The sequence below is a fragment of the Salmo salar genome, chromosome ssa03, assembly GCF_905237065.1.
Source record: "Salmo salar chromosome ssa03, Ssal_v3.1, whole genome shotgun sequence".
NCBI classification, from domain to species: domain Eukaryota; kingdom Metazoa; phylum Chordata; class Actinopteri; order Salmoniformes; family Salmonidae; genus Salmo; species Salmo salar.
This window is the reverse complement of record NC_059444.1, coordinates 41,630,337-41,655,211: the sequence shown is the minus strand read 5'-3', so window position 1 is coordinate 41,655,211 and position 24,875 is coordinate 41,630,337. Positions and strand designations below refer to the sequence as shown.

General features: G+C 41.3%; 2 protein-coding genes across 5 annotated transcripts in view; one reads left to right on the top strand and one right to left on the bottom strand.

Moving 5' to 3' along the window:
• Nucleotides 1-3,121: 3,121 nt before the first annotated feature.
• On the bottom strand, nt 3,122-8,697 carry LOC100195694 (LSM7 homolog, U6 small nuclear RNA associated (S. cerevisiae)). Its single transcript, NM_001140723.2, is given in 4 exon segments — nt 3,122-3,846; nt 4,120-4,191; nt 4,430-4,544; nt 8,668-8,697. Coding segments are annotated over 4 exon segments (336 nt in total). The 5' UTR covers nt 8,674-8,697; the 3' UTR covers nt 3,122-3,703.
• A 1,210-nt stretch (nt 8,698-9,907) lies between these two features.
• The window catches only part of LOC106600469 (signal peptide peptidase-like 2B), a 54,867-nt gene continuing 39,899 nt past the window's right edge, over nt 9,908-24,875 (top strand). For all 4 annotated transcript variants that reach the window (XM_045714856.1, XM_045714855.1, XM_045714854.1 and 1 more), the window contains exons 1-5: nt 9,908-10,025; nt 16,344-16,460; nt 16,613-16,795; nt 18,696-18,785; nt 19,171-19,310. In XM_045714856.1, coding sequence (XP_045570812.1) covers nt 9,978-10,025; nt 16,344-16,460; nt 16,613-16,795; nt 18,696-18,785; nt 19,171-19,310 — 578 coding nt within the window. In that variant the 5' untranslated portion in view covers nt 9,908-9,977. The remainder of the gene's footprint in view (nt 10,026-16,343; nt 16,461-16,612; nt 16,796-18,695; nt 18,786-19,170; nt 19,311-24,875) is intronic.

Below are 24,875 nucleotides of genomic sequence, written 5' to 3'. Positions count from 1 at the left end.
TGCAACACACATTAAAACAACAACCAAAGAGAGCCGCTCATGTCTCATCCAGTCCCAGAGAGCTTGGGCCAAAGTTGGAGTGGACCTCTTCCATTACGACACAGAATATCTACTATTTGTGGATAACTACTCAAAATACCCAGAAATCTCAGAGCAGTGGGACTCAAGTAAACATATCATTACAGTACTAAAGTCGATCTTCTCAAGGAATGGGGTGCCCGATGTTTTGTGCTCCGACAATAGAAGACAGTTGGTGAGTCAAGAAATGGCAGAGTTCTCTACGAGCTGGGAGTTCAATCATGTCACGTCGAGCCCTAGATTTCCAGTCAAACGGCCAAGCTGAGAGAGCAGTTCAGACTGTAAAGAACTTGTTAAAAAAAGCACAAGACATAAACAGAGATCCTTACATAGCTCTCCTTAAGTACAGAAACCCACCCCTGGATGGAGTAGGTCTCTCACCTGCACAACTACTAATGGGAAGGAGGCTGAAGAAAAAGATTCTGACATCAAAGAGATTGTTAAAGCCAGGACTCTTATCAGCATGTCAGGCGCTGTCTCACAAGCAGACAACAGAGACAAAAACACTACTTTGACCAAGGCACACGTAAGCTTTCGGTCATGAAGGAAGGAGAACGAGTCAGGATCAGACAAGACAACAAATGGTAACCAGCAATTGTACTTGGAAAACATGACCAGCCAAGGTCAAACATAGTACAAACACCAAACGAGAGAATCTACAGAAGAAACCGGAGACACACTCCGAGAGAGTCAGAATGAGAGATAAAAAAAAGTCTAAATTAAGGGAGATGTCATGTATGTACATGTACTTACCTGGAGTGCCTGAAAGTGGCACTGTTACTAATTACTACATGTGATCGTCTGTACGTGCACTTGACCCATGACATCTGATAAACATTGTTCTTCTACCTGCATCCCTTCCTCAGTGTGCTAATATATTAAAAAGGTAAAAAGAAAATCCATACACGATAGAGAAAACTAACCTAATCCACCCAAATAAAAATAGTACATTGACAAAAACAAAACAAACTCCCACTTCTTCCTTCAAATCTCCATATGGCTTGTGACAATACTCCATGCAACTCCTCCGCCAAGAAATATTTCAATCCCAGGAACCGCACCCACACTAACATCTATTTTCCTGGACCTTCTCTCCACCTTGGCAGTGCCATTAATCACCATAGCTATAAAGGCCACAATGTCCACCTTCTTAACCTTTGAAATATCTGGGTCCTGCTGGTGAAAGGCAACCCCTGCAGTCTGCAGTGAAGGCTTATCCACCACCATGGACTCTTCTGGAACACCATTTGAACCCTCAACCCTTTTCCCAACCGCTGCATATGAAACGCTCTGGACAGCCCTGACCTTGGCCACTTCATTCTCCTTCACATTTGTCAAGCATTCCAAAGCAGTTGCTTGCTTCATGGTTCCCACCACAATCGCAACATGTCACATTTTCATCAATTTTAAAACATGACATTATCTTTTCCATAACTTGGACATCTTGACATCAGTGGCGACCCGTCATCCAGGGCAGGTGGGGCAGAGCTCCACATTTATAGCAAAAATAAATAAATATATTTTTTGGGCTTGCCTGTTTAACATGTTATTTTGGCATAAATACATGTCACATATCAGTTTGCAAACAATGTAAAAAATATATATAATTCAGTTAATAAAGCTGCATACAATCATGGTCTCTTTTTTGTTTTCTTGAGTAAGACCGCTCCAAAATGCTGATGTTTCAGCCTAGCTCAGTGCTTTCTGTGGTGGTGGGCCGAGCCAGCAAAATCTGGAGCGTTGCGCCGTGATTGGCTCAGTGTTGTGTCACTCATGGTGCTGGCGCTTGGCTTGCACGTACAAATTCAGCACACACAACATTCTATAATAGAATTGTGTTATTTGGCATGTCAAATTAAAAGCTTATTTAACACATCAAATAGTGTTATATGACGTGTATCTTTTTTGACACGCAAAGACCTAAATGGTGTTCAATGTGCCTCACCCTTATTAATTTTGCCTACTGTTCTAACTTGATGGTGCACGTATAGCCTATAACCTGTTTTAGAGAAATGTAATCATCGAATATTGTAAGAGCTTCTCATTGTCGGTTTATATTGGGACAGTTTTATGTAGGCCCTAACCGTTTGTGGGCACCGTTTGTCACCGCTATAGTGCAATTAATGTTAAGTCTTGTGGCTTTGCTGGCATGCATGACATGTCAACATCAACTGGTCAGAGGAGACTGTGTGAATCAGGCCTTCATGGTTGAATTGCTACAAAGAAACCACTACTAAAGGACACCAATATGAAGAAGAGACTTGCTTGGGCCAAGGAACACAAGCAATGGACGTTAGACCAGTGGAAATCTGTCCTTTTGGTCTCGAGTCCAAATTGGAGATTTTGGGTTCCAACCGCTGTGTCTTTGTGAGACACGGTTTGGGTGAACGGATGATCTCCGCATGTGCATTTCCCACCATAAAGCATGAAGGAGGAGGTGTGATGGTGTGGGGGTGCTTTGCTGGTGACACTGTCAGTGATTTATTTAGAATTCAAGGCACACTTAACCAGCATGGCTACCACAGCATTCTGCAGTGATACACCATCCCATCTGGTTTGTGCTTAGTGGGACTATCATTTGTTTTTCAACAGGACAATGACCCAAAACACACCTCCAGGCTGTGTAAGGCCTATTTGACCAAGAAGTAGAGTGATGGAGTGCTGCTTCAGATGACCTGGTCTCCACAATCACCTGACCTAAACCCAGTCTTCCCTGTGGCTCAGTTGGTGTAGCATGGTGTTTGCAATGCCAGCATGGTGTGTGCCACGCCAGGGTTGTGGGTTCGATTCCCACAGGGGGCCAGTACAAAAACTAAAAAAATTATGAAATGTATGCATTCACTACTGTAAGTTGCTCTGGATAAGAGCGTCTGCTAAATGACTAAAATGTAAATGTAATGCCACTTGTTTTTTTTGCCCCATCAAGATTTAAATGCTAAAATCGCCACTGCTTGGCATGTGTACGTTTCATTAATCACAATTATTTAATCCAGTTGGGCCCTATGTTCCATTGAGGCTCAAAGACAATGCAAAACACACTAATAAAGAAAATAGTCAATGTATTACATTTGGAATGTAAAAACATAATATGCCATATTGCTCAATCCTGGCCTGACTGGGAAAACAGTAGTAAAAAGTAATAAAACCGTTTTCAGTGTTTACCATCACAGCAACAACAACAAAAAATCTGCAGTCAGAGACACTTCCCCACCAAAAAAGAACATTTAAATCACTATTCTTCAGTTATAAACAAAATACATGCTATCATACCCTGCTAGATCAATATTCAGGTTGGCAACACCAATTAAATTACAACAAAATGATTTTCCTGATTATAGGGACTCAAAGACGTGTGGGGCTGTAAACATGAAGTACACTTTGGGGAGATGGGGCAGAGGAGCATAGGAGTTACTCAATTATATTTAATTGAATCCTCACATCCTCCCTCCTTGTCTCCTTCTCAAAGCACATGGAGTAAATCTTACATTCCCCACCCTCGGATCTTCTCCAATGCATTTTGTGAAAGAGGCAAGTAGAGGGTGCGAGGAATCAAGGAAATACAATTGACATACACCCCAGGAATTAGACTACTGTGAGGTCATCCGAGAGGAATGAGACTGGCCGACTATCCGTCCTGCTGCTGGATGAAGGGATTGGGGATGGCTTCCATGCCATCCTGAGGACAGATGAGCACCACGGACGTCCCTCTACAAACCACCAGGCCCAGCTGCCGCGTGTCCTCGGTCAACTTGAACTGGTCGTCAGGATCTGGAAACAATAGAAGGAAGTGACATAACAGGCCAGAGGTCATTGACAGTATGTGCAACTTCACCATGAATGACCCAACACAAGCTTCTTTATAAAATTGGCAAATGATGACCTTTTGGTTTCATTGTCAATTTTTTTACTGAGGGGCTACATCACATACGTATTCCATTTAAGTCTGTGGGCAACAGTCTCCTCACAAACCCAGGAGTGCATTTTTACTTATGTAGAAGTGATATGAGGTCATACAAGCAAGTCTTAGTTTCTGCTACATACCCCGCAAGTACTCGATGGTGCTGTCCAATACCAGGTTCAACAGGGGGTCAAACCCCTTCAAGACTCCACTGGCTGAGACAAATAAATTTGGATTATTATCTTGAATAGAATCAGGGAGAAGAACACTAGAGAAGAGGATGAGGACTGTGGCCAGTCATGGAACAGCATTTCCACACAGGCAAAAGTTTGTCAGTGTTCTGTTGTGAAAGCTGCATGTTTTCACATAGTAATGAAGAGGACTAAGTAAATGTTAACTTCACTTTCTTTTCAATAGCTAGATCAAAAGGTAAAAACTGTGATTTAGGCCTACCCTCTCGTCCTCCCTGAAACTTCACACGGATTTGTTTATCAATGTACTTTGACAGGTCAAAGATACTCTCTTTCTTCTTCTTCTCCCCTTCCTTGTTTCTGTCCTGGTTTCTGTCCTGAAAGGAAAACATTTAGTATATTTATTTAGCACGCTACTATGAATCAATCATGAGTTTCCACCTCACGCTAACAAAGATCTCAACCCACTCCATCTCTCGGTAGTAGTGGTCAGAATACTGTAACTAGATTGAAAGACACCTATTTTCAATTTGTAAGAACTATAGAACCGATAGTGGACGATATATTAGGTGGTTTTGGATAAGTTTATGCAGGGTCAGTTCCAGGCATAAGCGACATAAACGGTCGCTTAGGGCCCCTGGCCGCTAGACAGTGGTCTAAGGCACTGCATCTCAGTGCTAGAGGCGTCACTACAGACACCCTGGTTCGAATCCAGGCTGTATCACAACCGGCCGTGATTGGGAGTCCGATAGGGCGGCGAACGATTGGCCCAGCGTTGTCCGGATTTGGCCGGTGTAGGCCGCCATTGTAAATAAGAATTTGTTCTTAACTGACATGCCTAGTTAAATAAAAGGGTTAAATAAATTTACAAAAATCTAATAATAATAATAATAATAATAATAATTTGGCAGCCAAGCATCGATCATCATGTCACCAGAAGAAGACCATCGATATTTATTGGAAAGGAGGAATTTATTCATTTTAGGAGGTATTTGACCCAGTTATGTTAGAGACGTAAAGACTTACATACATTGTCAACCTGACAATTTCTAATAACTATTTATCAATTCAATAATGTTTGAATAACAAGTATATTAGGTAAATCTGCAATAATAATTTTAAGTAAAAATAACCATTAGGTGTAAGTAGGTCTAAATACCTTGAGTGCAAAAGCTCATCCAAGTTTACTTCGATACGATGGTTATTATATCAATATTTGCGCATAAAAGCTTTTCCACCGCCATTTCTTGCATAATGAATTTTACTGACACAAAAAGATTCCACCTTGTCTAGAGTGTTTTGTTGACACTTGGAAAGTTTACAGACAAATTAGCTATTTCCTTTAGGCCTGTCATGACATTTTTTTATCCAACATGTACTTTACTCGCATAAAAGTTTAGATGGAAACCTGGTTATTTTCTCTACGCCCCATGGCAAAATGTGTACTATCGCAGGAAATTAATGTCAAGAAGGGGGCTGTCATGCCAAATAGTGTCCCCCGGCCAAATAGTGTCACAATGGGATTCGATGAGCTCTAGATTCTGTTGCTAGGGCTGTTGCTAGAATTTGCAACGTTCTGACCGGATTAAGTAATGAACCAAAGGGTCCGTTGCTATGCTGGTTGCTTGGCTCCAATTTACCTCGTAGGTTGCAGGCAGTTCTAATTCTATTTCACCGCTCAGTCCACTCAAAATTAATACCTCAGAATTGCCACAACCAAATCCAAAAAGGCTAGAGTTTATGGAAGAAATGATCCACTCTGCCATTTTTTTGCTACTACCCTTGCAGTCTCCCTTGCAGTCTCCTGAGTTGGCCACTAGTAGGAACTGCACCTCCGTTTTTCACGTTTATTGATAAATGCACGGAGTTTCTGGTTGTCCAGAGGTGTGAGCTTCCCTGGGATGGTTTGTGCAGAAATTCTTTGGTTGTGCAAAACCACAGTTTCATTAGTGTTCCTAGTGGCTGGTCTTGGACGATCCCTCGGGTGAAGAAGCCGGATGTGGAGGTCCTGGGCTGGTGTAGTTACAGATGGTCTGTGGTTGAGGCCGGTTGGACGTACTGCCAAATTCTCTAAAACGACGTTGGTGGTCGGCTTATCAAATCAAATTGTATTTGTCACATGCGCCGAATGCAACAGATGTAGACCTTACCGTGAAATGCTTACTTACAAGACCTTAACCAACAATGCGTTTTGAAGAAGAAAAAAAAGAGAAAAAAAATTGCTGTAAAATAACAATTACGAGGCTATATACAGGGGATACCGTACAGGTTAATCGAGGTAATATGTACATGTAGGTAGGGGTAAAGTGACTATGCATAGATAATAAACAGTGAGTAGCAGTAGCGTAAAAAATGTGGGGGACAATGCAAATAGTACGGGGAGATAAAGTAACATTCAATTCTCTGACAACAGCTGTTACCAATTGCACACTCCCTTAAAACATGAGACATCTGTGTCATTGTGGCCTTTTATTGTCCCCAGCACAAGGTGCAGCTGTGTAATGACCATGCTGTTTAATCAGCTTCTTGATAATCCATCCACCTAACAGGTGTGGCATATCTTGGCAAAGGAGAAATGCTCCTTAACAGGCAGTGCTTTACTTGGGCGGGAGCTGTTTGAAGGCTGTACCGGCACTTCAAATTTTGGGAGAATTGCTCCTCTATAAAAAAACAAAATAGCCTGTCACTGGCTCCAGATGCACACACCAAGGCAAAAAAGGTTGATCAAAGCGGAATGAATGCGGGATCTTCATTGAATAGCAATGGAGAGTGGGAATTCATTTCTTGATTCCGCTTTGTTCAAGTTTATTTGCCTCTAATCTGTGAATCTGTGTGTGACAGTAGGCTTTTCGAGATTGTGCAGATTGAAAATGTGCCCGCCTGAATGGCATGATGCGCTGTTCCAAATTGTCAAATGAGGGTTTGTACGGTCATGAAAAGTCATGGAAATTTGTTTCATAATTGTTGTTAATGTAATTCATGAAAGCACACTTTAAATATGATCAATCAATTAAACAACTACATATCAGCCAATATCGGAATGACCCTTCAGTGCAGGTCTATGGTGCTACATGTGTGCCAGTGCGAGTGGGCCGTTGCCCGAGGAGAGAGAGCGCGACATTTCAGAAGCAGGTATAAAATAATGACAGACTAACTAGATCACCAATTCAAAACATAACTAGTAGCAGTTGTCTCTCTAGGTAACTATAGCTAACTAAGCATTCATTTTGTTGTTGCCTTTCCACCGGCACTGTGGAGCCTAAATACATCTGCACAGTTGGAAAGCTGGGATTCTCCTCTATTAAACATTAGCCATGTAATTGTGACAACGTTAAAAATATTCTAAGAGTAGCCTAATTGACAAATAACTTGCTGTGTATAGATCTCCCCAGAAACATTATTTCTGCCTTATATATAAACATGTCTAGTTAGATACCTTGCTTTGAAGTACCCTACCGTATCCATTTGATTCCTGATTTATTGAACGAGGGAATCATTTTATAAAGACAAAAGTATTTGTTTGTAATGTTGAAAAAGCCTGCACACCCAGGAGCTCTCCAGATGGAGGGTTGACCACATGTTAACAACATGTGTCTAACAGTGCAGTTCTATGTGGGGGACTAAGTGCCTTGATTATGGGCACAACCACGGTAGAAGGTGGTATGTCTACATCACACAGAGCAGCTTTCCAGTGCCAATAATACTTACTTTTTCATGTAGGCTATAATAATAGTTATGAACATTTGGTTAGAAGTCATGGAAAATTTGTATAAACCGTTAACAGTGAATAGTCAGGTCTGTCTAGCATAATGTAATTTGTGAATTTCAGTGAATATAGTCTAATGGACCGATTTGGAAAAAGACAGCTCCTGCACTTCTTCCATCCCAAGTCAAGCACTGCTAACAGGGATGTAAACAATTGTGTACAACATTTTAGAAATAAGCTTTTTGAGCGAAAATAACGTTTCTGGGAATTTTATTTCAGCTCATGAAACATGCGACCAACACTTTACATGTTGCGTTAAATTGTTTGTTCAGTATAAAAGCCTCTACCAAATATTCCACAACGTCCTGCAGCCTGTACGAACTGCCCTGTTTGGTTTTTGTAGTAGACGGCCCATCATTCTCAGACAACTTGAGTTCATTTGATGCTTATGTTTTTTTTATTCCGTCTATACGGAATTTTCTAATGTAGTCTAACGTAACCTTGCACGTTTTGCCGAATGTATTCTCGTCATCTGCAACGTCCCAATGGGGTTTCAAGAGATGTATTCAAGTGGGTGGATAATTCTTTGCTTTGTCGGTTTCATTGACAACACGATGCAATCTAAACAGCACGCTCCCAAATATGTCTACTCTGCCCTCACTTGCTAGTTACCAGAATACTGTTACTAGATTGAAAGAGACACGTATTTTCAATCGCTAAGTAAATAATATACAATAGACAATAAATAGTTTACGACGATTTAGAAAAGTTTATGGAAGATATGATTGACTCACCGCCATTTTTAAACTGTTCCAGCCACGCCTTTCGAACTCCAACCTTTGACCCGGAAGAAGCAAAATAATAAATTTTTAGCTCAGCTGTTTCAAGTTGTTTCTATATACATTAAATCAAATGTAGCCAATTTTTAGGCCAATTTTAACGCCTCAATGTATTGTAAATCACAAGTTTAGCTAGTATGCTGACAGAAAACACCTGGATTTTATCGCAATAATTTCATTGACATCGATGTAAACCAATCAAAATGTATGCAACTCGGCGCTGGATCAAAATGAACCAATGATAAACGCATTTGATAATATGAGCGGGAGCTGGCAAAACAGCTGGTGGCCGCACTGTGCTGAGCAATGGGTATCATAAAAATTCATGAAAACCAATAGGGAAAATATGTTTCTCCTTGCTCCCTCAGAACAATAGGTCTATACGTGCTTTATTTCAAATGGATATTGTGTCCATTCCTTATGTCACAAGTTACTGGAATACATTGGTCACTAATATTTGTTGGGAAAAAGTCTGGTTATTACCAAACAAATACTTGCTTGTTAACAAGTTCAAAGAGGTCTCTTTCGGAATGATCCATAAGTATTACCCTGCGAATCATTACCTGAAGAATCTTAAAAAATACATTAACATTGATTGTACTTTTTGTGTTGAGCATCCAGAAACAGTTTCACATTTATTTTGGCATTGTCTACATGAAAACAATTATGGAAAGATATTCTCAGTTTTATAATTGTTGATATTCTTGATGACTTTTGTTTTTTTATGGGAGAATGTGCTGCTCGGTTTCCTTAACCATAATAATCTGATTGTGCTAATGGCAAAATGTCATATTCATAAATGTAAATTCACTAATAAAAAAACACTTCTGTGTTTTCTATAAGGAATTCTAGCAGTACATTAAGACCAGTATACATTCTTCTAATAAGAAAGCTGTTAAAACAATCAATATGTGTGCACCTTTTAAGGTCTTTGTATAATCTGTCGTTTGTTGTACCCCCTAGCATATGTTATCATTGTCTGTTTGTATACTTCTTATACAGATTTTTCTCCAATAATAATAATAAAAAAATGTTTTTAAAAAATTCATGAAAACAAAAATGAGCTTTTTGGTCTTAATTTAAGGTTAAGTTTAGGCATAAGGTTAGCAGTGTAGTTAAGGTTCGGTTTAAAATCTGATTTTAAGAAGATACTTTTTAGAAATAGGCGGAGTTTAGCCATATTTATGATTTTGTGGCTGTGGTAACTAGTCACGACTGGACCGGAGTAGTGCGGGTAATGGGGAGATAACAATAAGCTAAGCAACATGAAGGCTTCGCTAAACCTGGTTTGGGCAGTTATTCTCATAAAACAGGTGAGATTGGTCTCATGTCTATTCACCCAATATAATGTGGCCTTAATCTGTAAAACAATCTAAACAGTCAGTACGTGTACTTTTGTCAAGGTAATTAGCGTGCATGCTAACATACACCAACGATTGAGTACAAATCAAATCACATTTTATTTGTCACATGCGCCGAATACAGCAGGTGTAGACCTTACCGTGAAATGCGTACCTTTTTTTAACCAACAATGCAGTTATAGAAATAGAGTTAAGAAGATATTTACTAAATAAACTAAATCAAATCAAAAAGTAACACAAGACAATTACATCACAATAACGAGGCTATATACAGGGGGTACCGGTACCGAGTCAATGTGCGGGGGTACAGGTTAGTCGAGGTACAGTAGGGCGCTGAGAATATTCGTAGCTACACAGGGCTCGTTATTATTGTGTATTTATTTAACCTTTATTTAACTAGCAAGTCAGTTAAGAACAAATTGTTTTTTTTACAACGAACCCTCCCCTAACCCGGACGATGCTGGGCCAATTGTGCGCTGCCACATGGGACTCCTGATCACGGCCGGTTGTGATACAGCCCGGGATCGAACCTGGGTCTGTAGTGACGCCTCTAGCACTGCGATGCAGTGCATTACATGCTGACCACACCGCTCGCATCGCGTGTGCATCAACGAGCATCTGCGTATCCAGATGCTAAAATAGAACTTGGTTCTATGTGTGACACTTTACATGTGCAAGTCCTGCCTCTCCCATCTCCTCATTGGTTTTTAGGAGCATATACCCACTTGGGTGATTGAAAGATGAACTGAGGTCCACACTCCAGTCCAGTTGGTAGTGGTAATACACCTTAAAGTTGGTTGCCAACCGCCATATAAAGCCAAAAGAGGAAGCCAGAAGGTGGAGAGAATTTTAGGAACTAACTCAGTTTACCCCTTTATCTGTGGATTAATTGTCAGAGTAGAGGGCCTTGTGCATTTCAGGTAAAATAACAACCAAATGTTTATATCCCTGTACAACTGAAAGCTAGCTAGTTAAATTGCCATAAATGTTTAATGCTTTTCGACCTGTCCCCAAATTAATATAGTTGGTTCAGAGTTTGTTTTGATATTTCAACCTGTGTCCTGCTCGCGTCTGGTGTGGGTGGACAAAATCAACATGCGCGCGAAGACGCACGCGGGCGGTTTGTTCAGCACGTTAGACCACTGCGCCACACCGAGTCTGCTAGATGTCCTCTGTAAATCCTTGTGTAACATGACTTTGATCATTTAAGTATTGCGGTGGTTTAAGATTCATTTTCTAATCGTTTATACGCCTCTCATATCGTGTCTGCTGGTATTGTCACTTTGAGAAATATCTAGCTAAGCTTGTGCATAAGAGTAAAGCTAGCTAGCTAACGTTAACTGGTGTTGGAAAGATGCGGTACTGCACGCACAGTTAACGTTAGTGTGGCCAGTCTTAAAAACAATTTATGCTTGCTCTGGAAATGCGAACCAGAGTCTCCATACGGAGGGTAGGTCCTGTATAAACACAAATTCACTTCCTTGACAACTTAATTCACAACCAGGCTGGGATTAAAAATATAGGACAAAACACACATCACGACAAGAGAGACACCACAACACTACATAAAGAGAGACCTATGACAACATAGCATGGTAGCAACACAACATGGCAGGAGCACAACATGGTAGCAGCACAAAACATGGTAGAGACATTATTGGGCACAGACAACAGCACAAAGGCAAGAAGGTAGAGACAACAATACATCACGCGTAGCAGCCACAACTGTCAGTAAGAGTGTCCATGATTGAGTCTTTGAATGAAGAGCTGGAGATAAAACGGTCCAGTTTGAGTGTTTGTTGCAGCTCGTTCCAGTCGCTAGCTGCAGCGAACTGAAAAGGAGACCAACCCATGGATGTGTGTGCTTTGGGGAGCTTTAACAGAATGTGACTGGCAACACGGTTGTTGTATGTGGAGGATGAGGGCTGCAGTAGATATCACAGATAGGGGGGAGTGAGGCCTAAGAGGTTTTTGTAAATAAGCATCAACTAGTGGGTCTTGCGACGGGTATACAGAGATGACCACTTTATAAAGGAGTATTTTTTTTTATTTAATCATCTTTGAAATGCAAGAGAAAGGTCACAATGCAAGAGAAAGGTCACAAAAATTCCAGGTTAGGCTCAATTTCGATTTTGGCCACTAGATGACAGCAGTGTATGTGCAAAGTTTTAGACTGATCCAATGAACCATTGCATTTCTGTTCAAAATGTTGTATCAAGACTGACCAAATATGCCTAATTGGTTTATTATTACATTTTCAAGTTCATAACTGTGCACTCTCCTCAAACAATAGCATGGTATTATTTCGCTGTAAAAGCTACTGTAAATTGGACTGCAGTTAGATTAACAAGAATTGAAGCTTTCTGCCCATATCAGATATGTCTTTGTCCTAGGAAATGTTCTTGTTACTTAAAACGTCATGCTAATCACATTAGCGCACGTTAGCTCAACCGTCCCGTGGGGGGGACACCGATCCCGTAGAGGTTTAACCTCTATGGGCTAGGTGGGACGCTAGCGTCCCCCCCGTGGTGCACTCCATCAACAGCAGGTGCATTTCAAGAGCGGCAAATTTGAATCCAAATAAATGTCAAAATTCAAATTTTTCAAACATACAACTATTTTACACCCTTTGAAAGATAAACATCTCCTTAATCTAACCACGTTTTACGATTTCAAAAAGGTTTTACGGCGAAAGCATAAATTTAGAGTATGTTAGGACAGTACATTTACAAGAGTTGTGTGTAATGTTTTGTCAATTCAAAGACAGGGTCACCAAAACCATAAAACCAGCTAAAATGATGCACTAATCTTTTACAATCTCCATCAGATGACACTCCTAGGACATTATGTTAGACAATGCATGCATTTTTAGTTCTATCAAGTTCATATTTATATCAAAAAACAGCGTTTTACTATGGCATTGATGTTGAGGAAATCGTTTCCCTCCAATAACCGGCAGTCAAGTCAGCATCACAAATTAAATAATTAAAATTAGAAAACATTGGTAAAATATTATATTGTCATTTAAAGAATTATAGATTTACTTCTCTTGAACGCAATCAACTTGCCAGATTTAAAAATAACCTTACTGGGAAATCACACTTTGCAATAATCTGAGCACTGCGCCCAGAAAAATACGCGTTGCGATACAGACTAGTCGTCATGTTGGGGAGATCTAAAATCGAAAATACTATGTAAATAATCCATTACCTTTGATTCTCTTCATCAGATGTCACTTCCAGGTATCACAGGTCCATAACGAATGTAGTTTTGTTCAAAAAAGCTCATCATTTATGTCCAAAAATCTCCGTCTTGTTAGCACATGATCTAAGCCCGCCGGACTTCACTTCATGAACGAGGGGAAAAAATATATTTACGTTTGTTCAAACATGTCAAACGTTGTATAGCATAAATCATTAGGGCCTTTTTTAACCAGAACATGAATAATATTCAAGGTGGACGAATGTATACTCTTTTATAACGTATTGGAACGAGGGTACCCAACATGAACTCGCGCGCCAGGTGTCTAATGGGCCATCATCGTTCCATGGCTCTTGTTCGGTCAGATCTCCCTCCAGAAGACTCAAAACACTTTGTAAAGGCTGGTGACATCTAGTGGAAGCAATAGGAAGTGCCAAAATATTCCTCAGCCCCTGTGTTTTTCAATGGCATAGGTTTAAAGGTAATACAACACATCAGGTATCCACTTCCTGTCAGAAAATGGCTCAGGGTTTTGCCTGCCAAATGAGTTCTGTTATACTCACAGACACCATTCAAACAGTTTTAGAAACTTTAGAGTGTTTTCTATCCATATATAATAAGTATATGCATATTCTAGTTACTGGGTAGGATTAGTAACCAGATTAAATCGGGTACATTTTTTTTATCCAGCCGTGCAAATACTGCCCCCTAGCCCTAACAGGTTAAAACTATAATTGTGATATCATTTATGGTCATTCCTTGCATCATAGCTCTGTCTATGTATTTGAGGGTGGTTACATTTCTCCAGCCCTATCATCAGCTTTTTCCCAAAACAGGGGCGGGGACACGCCTTTGTTATTGTTTCTACTGCTGATTGTCACTTTAAAGTCCAAGGACCTTGTTATTTTCAGAGGTAGACTGGCTCTGGCAGCCAAAACAGCCAAATACTCCATCTAAATGTGTATCGATTCTCAATTTAGATACCGTTTTAGAAACATAAAGCCCTTTACTTTAACCTCTTACATCTAGACGTTCCGCTAGCGGAACACCACTCCAATATCCAATGATAAGGTGTGGCGCGAAATACAAACTCCTCGAAAATCCGAAAACTTCAATTTTTAAAACATATTACTATTTTACACCATTTTAAAGACAAGACTCTCCTTTATCTAACCACACTGTCCGATTTCAAAAAGGCTTTACAATGAAAGCAAAACATTAGATTATGTCAGCAGAGTACCCAGCCAGAAATAATCAGACACCCATTTTTCAAGCTAGCATATAATGTCACAAAAACCAAAACCACAGCTAAATGCAGCACTAACCTTTGATGATCTTCATCAGATGACACTCCTAGGACATTATGTTATACAATACATGCATGTTTTGTTCAATCAAATACATATTTATATCAAAAACCAGCTTTTTACATTAGCATGTGACGTTCAGAACTAGCATTCCCACCGAACACTTCCGGTGAATTTACTAAATTACTCACGATAAACGTTCGCAAAAAACATAACAATTATTTTAAGAATTATAGATACAGAACTCCTTTATGCAATCGCGGTGTACGATTTTAAAATAGCTTTTTGGTGAAAGCACATTTTGCAATATTCTGAGTAGATAGCTCGCCATCACGGGCTAGCTAATTTGACACCCACCAAGTTTGGTACTCACCAAACTCAGATTTACTATAAGAAAAATTGGATTACCTTTGCTGTTCTTCGTCAGAATGCACTCCCAGGACTTCTACTTCAACAACAAATGTTGGTTTGGTTCCAAATAATCCATAGTTATATCCAAATAGCGGCAAAAAATTCTAAATATTCCATTACCGTACTTCGAAGCATGTCAAACGCTGTTTAAAATCAATTTTTATGCGATTTTTCTCGTAAAAAAGCGATAATATTCCGACCGGGAGACGTCCTTTCCGTTCAAAGACTCAAAATCTAAAATGGACTCTTCACGTGCACGCGCGCACCCATCTCATTGTTCTCAGATCGACCACTTACCAAATGCGCTACTGTTTTTCAGCCATGGACAGCAGAGTCATCATTCAACGTTCTGGCGCCTTCTGAGAGCCTATGGGAGCCTTAGAAAGTGTCACGTTACAGCAGAGATCGTTTGTTTTGGATAGAGATGACAAAGAAGGCCAAGAAATGGTCAGACAGGGTACTTCCTGTACAGAATCTTCTCAGGTTTTTGCCTGCCATTTGAGTTCTGTTATACTCACAGACACCATTCAAACAGTTTTAGAAACTTTGGAGTGTTTTCTATCCAAAGCTACTAATTATATGCATATTCTAGTTTCTGGGCAGGAGTAATAACCAGATTAAATCGGGTACGTTTTTTATCCGGCCGTGAAAATACTGCCCCCTATCCATAAGTTAATATTACATCCAAATAATTTGCAAAATGCCAAATATAGACTTACTGTACAGTGTTATAACCGACTTCATCACAGTATTTTTTGGGTGACAACACGTTTCTGGCAGCCTTCTTCCGTCACACAGTTGTTCGGAGCATGCTAGAGAGCTAATTAGCACAGGTGGTCCTTCTGTCTTCCGTAAACGTGCTGTAACATGGAGATATGGCTGTGTGGGAACACTAACCCTATAAAAGTGTGTATCAATTTAACCTGTAGTTTTCTTTTAATTATTTTTTGCTTATATGAAGGATACAGTCCTTATGCTTCCAAAACCGTACCGCAAGCGATGCGTGTTAATGTTCAGACCAGTGGGGGCTACTGAGGGGAGGATGGCTCATAATAATGTCTTGAATGGAGTCAATGGAATGGTATCCTACACATCAAAGACATGGTTTCCATGTGGTTGATACCACTCCACTGACTCCATTCCAGACGTTATTATGAGCTGTCCTCCCCTCAGCAGCCTCCACTGGTTCCGATTGAGTGTCGGGGCTCGGTCTGAACATTACACCTTCGTCCAATGACTCTTATGTGTAATGTAATGGAACTGAGAGTCATTATCAAGGTCTAGGCCAGTCTGAAACATCTTAAGATCTTCTGACCACTGTCTGTTAATCATTTTCATTATCTTATGCCAGGTTGTCGGGGAATATGGCATGGCCAATTTCAGAAACAAAGGCCAGAGCAAAGGAAAAGATTACTGCATCTTCTTCAACTCCCAGTGGGCTCGTCTACCTCAGCACCTCAACAAAGCAGTAAGTGGTGGAGTAACCTAACTTCTTGAGAGATGTCGGACAAACATTCGTGTGTGTTTGTGCTCTATGCTGGATACTCTCAAAATACAGCTGCCCTGACAAGTTGAAACATTGCGAGCAGCCCCCATTGTTAACCTATCCTTTGTCTCCAGTCCCGTCTCCAGGTCTATGACCTGACACCGTCAGTCCTGTGTTCCTCGTCGGAAGTCCCGGAGGGGGGCTTCCCCAATCGTATCCCCATGGTAATGAGGGGGAACTGCACTTTCTACGAGAAGGTCCGCCTGGCCCAGCTCAACGGAGCTAAAGGGCTGCTCATCATCAGCAAAGACAGACTGGTAAGAGGTGAATTGTTCTTCAAAGACAGACTGGTAAGAGTATTATCCAATGGTGTATTGGAGGGTAAAACCAAATTTGTGTTCAACCACCTTTTGCAGAAAAAAAGGCATTGAAAGTATAGGGAGTGCAACTTTACTTACCGCGAATGGCAATCAGCATTTACAACTACATTACTGGTCATATCATTCAGCAAAGACCGCGGCTGGTAAGAGTCAACTCATTTAGCAAAGACAAGCTGGTGAGAGACTACTCATATAGACAGGCTGGCATGAATCAACTCATATCATTCAGAAAAGACAGGCTAGTAAGAGTCAAACCATATCATTCAGCAAGTCCTATCATTTTAGCCTGTGGTTGTCATACTTGTCTATGTTCTTTAGCTATCTCTCCTGTTCTCTTTGATCTTCACTACTGCAGTTCTGATAGGCTTGGAAGGAAAGAAGCAGAATAAGAGCATTGGGACACACCTTAGTATTCAGGTTATACAGTTACCACAAATTATTGGCACCCTTGATGAAGATGAGCAAAAAATACTGTATAAATAAATGATATAAATACTGAGCTATATTGTATGAAAAATTATACAATTGCTTAGAGAAAACGATTTTGTTTAAGAAGTAATATATGTTTTCTCAAAGATGTTAAAATTATTGGCACCCCTAAAGATTCTTAGAAATTAAATCAAACAAAATAAAATCTGTAATAACATTCTACTTAACATAATCTCAGTTTGTACTGTATTGTGGCCTTCCATGTCTTCCCGTTTCACTGGGGGTATACAAATTTGGTAACACGCATGTACAATGTATGACATCCATCACCATGAGAAAAGGCAAAGACAAGACAAATGGTTGTTCACCTTCATAAATCAGGCATTAGGTACAACAAAAATTGCTAGAAAAATGAACAAATATACCACTTACCACTATTAGGGCAAGAAGTTTAAAACCACTGGAACAGTGGTCAACTTGCCTGGTATTGGACGCAAGTGTCCCCATGCACAGTGAAGAAGATGGTTTGGGAGTCAAAGAAAAATCTAAGAGTCAAAGTTGGAAAATTACACAACTTGGTATCTTCGGGTCACTAAGTCTCAAAACCATGTACACCAGTGGTGGGTTTGGCGTCAAAAGAAGTATGCAGAAAATAACCTCATACCTACTGGTACCTATCTATATGGTGGTGGATCTTTTGATGTTATGCGGCTGATTTGCTTCCACTGGTCCTGGGGCCCTAGTTAGAGTTCCTGATGCCGTTGACCTTAACAAGTACCAGGATATTTTAGCCAAAAACCTGTCTGATTCTGCCAGGAGGCTCAAACTTGTGGATCAATAACCCCAAGTACACTTCAAAATTCACAATGAAATGGTTAATTGACCACAAAATCCACATTTTGCATTGGCCATCTGTCTCCTGACTCGAACCTGATTTAAAAGAATCTGTGGTTTAAATGGAAGAGGGCAGTCCATAAGTGCAGACTGAAGGATATCAAGGATCTGGAAATATTCTGTATGGAGGAATGGTCTAAGATCCCTCCCAATGTGTTCTCCAAATTCATGAAATATTTTTGAAAAAGATGTATTAAAAACAGGGCTGCCAATAATTTTGACACCTATTTTTCTGGTTGTTTTACTTGTTAAACAAAAATATTTCTCTGAACAATTGCATTAGTAGAAAATAATATAATTTGAGCATACAATATAGCACAGTATTTGTATTATTTATTTTTTAAACAGTCTTTTTTGCTTTGTCAAGGGTGGCAATTATTTTGGAGGTGACTGTAGGTCATCGTGTGTATCTGTCCTAGTAGCCTACTTGTGTATGAATAATAGATTGAATATAGATTTTTCCAAAAGGCTTTTGGTTCTGTACCGTATTTGCTCATTTATTTTTCCTGATAAGACCCCACCGGCAGGAAACAAGACTCAGTATGAGAAGATTGACATCCCTGTGGCGCTGCTCAGCTACATTGACATGCTGGACATCAGGAAGGTGAGAGGGGAGACCAACCAATATTAGCCTGGGTACCAGCCATCATGCTTGTTTGGCATGACAAGGAGTGTCAAGGAGTAGAATGATGGCACAAACAGATCTGGGACCAGGCTACATCAACACTGTTCAGCAAGGCACAATGTGGGATTGTGCAATGTTCAGTAAAGCATATATCTTATAGATCAGAGATGTCTCTAACATGTAGAGAAAGCATTGAGGGTAAGATACCAGGTCAGTTCTATTTATGACATGTTTTATCTGCCGCGGTTGGCATGTTGCATCCTCATGTATGTGACTCTGTTCAAACAAACGTAATGTTTGAAAATGAACTTGACTAACAAATATCAATAAATTGACCCAAATGCCATGTTCTTGTCCCCTGCAGACGTTTGGACAGGGCCGAGAGGTGGCCATGTACGCCCCGAGCGAGCCTGTCCTGGACTACAACATGGTCATCATCTTCCTCATGGCTGTGGGGACAGTGGCCATCGGAGGATACTGGGCCGGCAGCAAGGACATCAAGAAGTAAGACTGGTAGTAGTCTAGTAGTAGCAGTAGCAGTTAGGACAACAACAAGTGAGACTGGTAGTAGCAGTATCAGCAAGGACATCAAGAAGTGTGGCAGATATATACAGTATAGACACCTACTCATTCAAGGGTTTTTCTTTATTTTGACAATTTTTACATTGTAGATAAATAGTGAAGACATCAACACTATGACATAACACATATGGAATCATGTAGTAGCCCAAAAAAGTGTTAAAAAAATCTAAATATATTTTACATGTTAGATTGTAGAAAATAGCCACCCTTTGTCTTGATGACAGCTTGACATTCTCTCAACCAGCTTCACCTGGAATACTTTTCCAATAATCTTGAAGGAGTTCCCACATATGCTGAGCACATGTTGGCTGCTTTTCCTTCACTCAGCAGTCCAACTCATCCAAAACCATCTCAATTGGATTGAGGTCGGGGGACTGTTGAGGCCAGGTCATCTGATGCAGCACTCTTTTTGGTCAAATAGCCCTTACACAGCCTGGAGGTGTGTTGGGTCATTGTCCTGTTGAAAAACAAATGATAGTCCCACTAAGCGCAAACCAAATGGGATGGCGTATCGCTGCAGAATGCTGTGGTAGCCATGGTAGTTAAGTGTGCCTTGAATTCTAAATAAATAGCGCTTGATGGTTTTTGCGACTGCACTTGAAGAAACGTTCAAAGTTATTGACATTTTCCGGATTGACTGACCTTCATGTCTTAAAGTAATGATGGACTGTTGTTTCTCTTTGCTTATTTGAGCTGTTCGTGCCATAATATGGACTTGGTCTTTTACCAAATAGGTACCAATTTACCATCTTCTGTATACCACCCCTACCTTGTCACAACACAACTGATTGTCTCAAACGCATTAAGAAGGAAATAAATTCCACAAATGTACTTTTAACAAGGCACACCTGTTAATTGAAATGCATTCCAGGTGACTACCTCATGAAGCTGGTTGAGAGAAAGCCAAGAGTGTGCAAAGCTGTCATCAAGGCAAAGGGTGGCTACTTTGAAGAATCTCAAATATATTTTATATTTTGATTTGTTTATCAATTTTCTTCGTTACTACATGATTGCATATGTGTTATTTCATAGTTTTAATGTCTTCACTATTATTCTACAATGTAAAAAGGAAGAAAAACCCTTGAATGAGTAGGTGTGTCCACATTTCTTTGACTGGTACTGTGTGTGTGTGTGTGTCACAATTCCAGTGGGTCAGAAGTTTACATACACTGAGTTGACTATGCTTTTAGACAGCTTGGAAAATTCCAGATAGGCTAATTGACATCATTTGAGTAAATTGGAGGTGTACCTGTGGATGTATTTCAAGGCCTACCTTCAAACTCAGTGCCTCTTTGCTTGACATCATGGGAAAATCAAAAGAAATCAGCCAAGACCTCAGAAAATAATTGTAGACCTCCATAAGTCTGGTTCATCCTTGGGAGTAATTTCCAAACGCCTGAAGGTACCACGTTCATCTGTACAAACAATAGTACGCAAGTATAAACACCATGAGACCCTGCAGCTGTCATACCGCTCAGGAAGGAGACACGTTCTGTCTCCTAGAGATGAACGTACTTTGTTGCGAAAAGTGCAAATCAATCCCAGAACAACAGCAAAGGACCTTGTGAAGATGCTGGAGGAAACAGGTATAAAATTATCTATATCCACAGTAAAACGAGTCCTATATCGACATAACCTGAAAGGCCGCTCAGCAAGGAAGAAGCCACTGCTCCAAAACCACCATAAAATAGCCAGACTACGGTTTGCAACTGCACATGAGGACAAATATCATACTTTTTGGAGAAATGTCCTCTGGTCTGATGAAACAAAAATAGAACTGTTTGGCCATAATGACCATCATTATGTTTGGAGGAAAAGGGGGGAGGCTTGCAAGCGGAAAACACCATCCCAACCGTGAAGCACGGGGTGGCAGCATCATGTTGTGGGGATGCTTTGCTGCAGGAGGGACTGGTGCACTTCACAAAATAGATGTCATCATGAGGTAGGAAAATGATGTGGATATATTGAAGCAACATCTCAAGACATCAGTCAGGAAGTTAAAGCTTGGTCGCAAATGGGTCTTCCAAATGGACAATGACCCCAAGCATACTTCCAAAGTTGTGGCAAAATGGCTTAAGGACAACAAAATCAAGGTATTGGAGTGGCCATCACAAAGCTCTGACCTCAATCCCATAGAAAATTTGTGGCCAGAACTGAAAAAGCTTGTGCGAGCAAGGTGGCCTACAAACCTGACTCAGTTACACCAGCTCTGTCAGGATGAATGGGCCAAAATTCATCCAAATTCTTGTGGGAAGCTTGTGGAAGGCTACCCAAAACGTTTGACCCAAGTTAAACAATTTAAAGGCAATGCTACCAAATACTAATTGAGTATATGTAAACTTCTGACCCATTGGGAATTTGATGAAAGAAATAAAAGCTGAAATAAATCATTCTCTCTACTATTATTCTGACATTTCACATTCTTAAAATAAAGTGGTGATCCTAACTGACCTAAGACATGGAATTTTTACTAGGATTAAATGTCAGGAATTGTGAAACTGAGTTTAAATGTGTTTGGCTAAGGTGTACGTAAACTTCCGACTTCAACTGTGTATATATAAATTAATAGTTACTAATTTTCAGAGTACAAACTCAACGGATTCTATGAAAGCTTTAAACCAAGTTTTTCTTCCCAGAGGTTCAATACAGCTGTATTAGACAAAGACATGGTTTCACCCGTGGTAGTATACATACCCAACTTTTGGTGGAGTCTCCTTATCACTACACATTGCATCATTATTGCTAGGCAGGGAGCTGAGTGAAATGGGCCTTAAACAGTTCCTCCCCTTATCAGTATTGCCACATGTGACCATTTTCCCTGCATTCAGCCTCTCCCAAGCTTCATTATGGCACCCCTCATGTCTCTTTTATAACTAATGATTAATAATAGTTCAAGCTCAGAAACCAAACGTGTGTGTGTGTGTATGTATGTGTGTATATATATATATATATATGTATATTTTTTTTAATTAACGTACAAGTGCATTTGACCGCGCACCTGTCAGAAAATAGATTAAAATGCTACAAATTGGCAATTAGCTAAAATGTTTAGCAAATGTTTTTTGTTTGTGAATTAAATTTAAAAATATTTTTTTACCCCTTTTTCTCCCCAATTTTGTGGTATCCAATTGGTAGTTAGCCTTGTCTCATCGCTGCAACTCCAGTATGGACTCGGGAGAGGCGAAGGTCGAGAGCCGTGTGTCCTCCGAAACACAACCCAACCAAGCTGCACTGCTTCTTGACACTACCCACTTAAACCGGAAGGCAGCTGCACCAATGTGTCGGAGGAAACTCCGTACACCTGGTGACCGTGTCAGCGCGCACTGCGCCCGGTCCGCCGCAGGAGTTGCTAGTGAGTGATGGGACAAGGACATCCCTGCCGCCAAACCCTCCCCTAACCCGCCACAGGAGTTGCTAGTGCACGATGGGACAAGGACATCCCTGCCGGCCAAACCCTCCCCTAACCCGGACGACGCTGGGCCAATTGTGCGCCGCCCCATGAGTCTCTCGGTCTCGGCCGGCTGCAACAGAGCCTAGACTCGAACCCAGAATCTCTGGCCTTAGACCACTGCGCCACTTGGGAGGCCCCGCTCATCTTTTGTGACAACTGATGCGTCCTCTCTTTCAGTGTCGAACTGCATGTAACTGGGTTGACAGTCATTAATCTACAAGTCATTTTGCATGCCGGATAACCCCAGGCAATATCAGTAGCCTTGTCCAACTGCGCACTGTGCCCAGCTTTGCCTTGTCCTGTGTGGCTCAGTTGGTAGAGCATGGTGTTTGCAACACCAGGGTTGTGGGTTCGATTCCCACGGGGGACCAGTACGGAAAAAATGTATGAAATGTATGCATTCACTACTGTAAGTCGCTCTGGATAAGAGCGTCTGCTAAATGACTAAAATGTAAATGTAAAAGGGAAGCACAGACGAGAGCTGCCCAGTGACATGAGCCTACCGGATGAGCTAAACTACTTCTACACTCGCTTCGAGGCAAATAACACTGAAACATGCATGAGCGCATCAGCTGTACCGGAAGACTGTATGATTACGCTCTCCGCAGCCGATGTGAGTAAGATCTTTAGACAGGTCAACATTCACAAGGCCACAGGGCCAGACGGGTTACGAGGACGTGGACTGCGAGCATGCGCTGACCAACTAGCAAGTGTCTTCAATGACATTTTCAACCTCTCCCTGTCCGAGTCTGTAATACCAACATGTTTTAAGCTGACCACTATAGTGCCTGTGCCCAAGAACACTAAGGTAACCTGCCTAAATGACTACTGACTCGTAGCACTCACGTCTGTAGCCATGAAGTGCTTTGAAATGCTGGTCATGGCTCACATCAACATCATCATCCCAGAAACCCTAGACCCACTCCAATTTGCATACCGCCCCAACAGATCCACAAATGATGCAGTCTCTGTTGCACTCCACACTGCCCTTTCCCACCTGGACTGAAGGAACACCTATGTGAGAATGCTGTTCATTGACTACAGCTCAGCATTCAACACCATAGTGTCCTCAAAGCTCATCAATAAGCTAAGGACCCTGGAACTAAACACCTCCCTCTGCAACTGGATCATGGACTTCCTGAGGGGCCGCCCCCAGGTGGTCAGGGTAGGTAACAAAACATTGCCCAGCTGATCCTCAAAACAGTGGCCCCTCAGGGGTGTGTGCTCAGCCCCCTCCTGTACTCCCTGTTCACTCATGACTGCACGACTCCAACACCATCATTAAATTTGCCGATGACACAACAGTGGTAGGCCTGATCACCGGCAAACAGCGAGACAGCCTATAGGGACGAGGTCAGAGACCTGGCCGTGTGGTGCCAGGACAACAACCTCTGCCTCAACGTGATCAAGACAAAGGAGATGATTGTGGACTACAGGAAAAAGAGGACCGAGCAAGCCCCCTTTGTCGTCGACGGGGCAGTGGAGCAGGTTGAGAGCTTCAAGTTTCTTGGCGTCCACATCACCAACAAACTAACATGATCCAAGCACACCATGACAGTCATGAAGCGGGCATGACAAAACCTATTCCCCCTCAGGAGACTGAAATGATTTGGCATGGGTCCTCAGATCCTCAAAAGGTTCTAGAGCTGCACCATCGAGAGCATTCTGACTGGTTGCATCACTGCCTGGTATGGCAACTGCTCGGCCTCCGACCGCAAGACACTACAGAGGATAGTGCGAACGGCCCAGTACAAGCTTGGGGCCAAGCTTCCTGCCATCCAGGACCTCTATACCAGGCGGTGTCAGAGGAAGGCCCTGAAAATTGTCAAAGACTCCAGCCACCCTAGTCATAGACTGATCTCTCTGCTACCACACGGCAAGCGGTACCGGAGCGCCAAGTCTAGGTCCAAGAGGCTTCTAAACAGCTTCTACCCCCAAGCCATAAGACTCCTGAACATCTAGTCAAATGGCTACCCAGACTATTCACATTGCCCCCCTCTCCACACCACTGCCACTCTCTGTTGTCATCTATACAT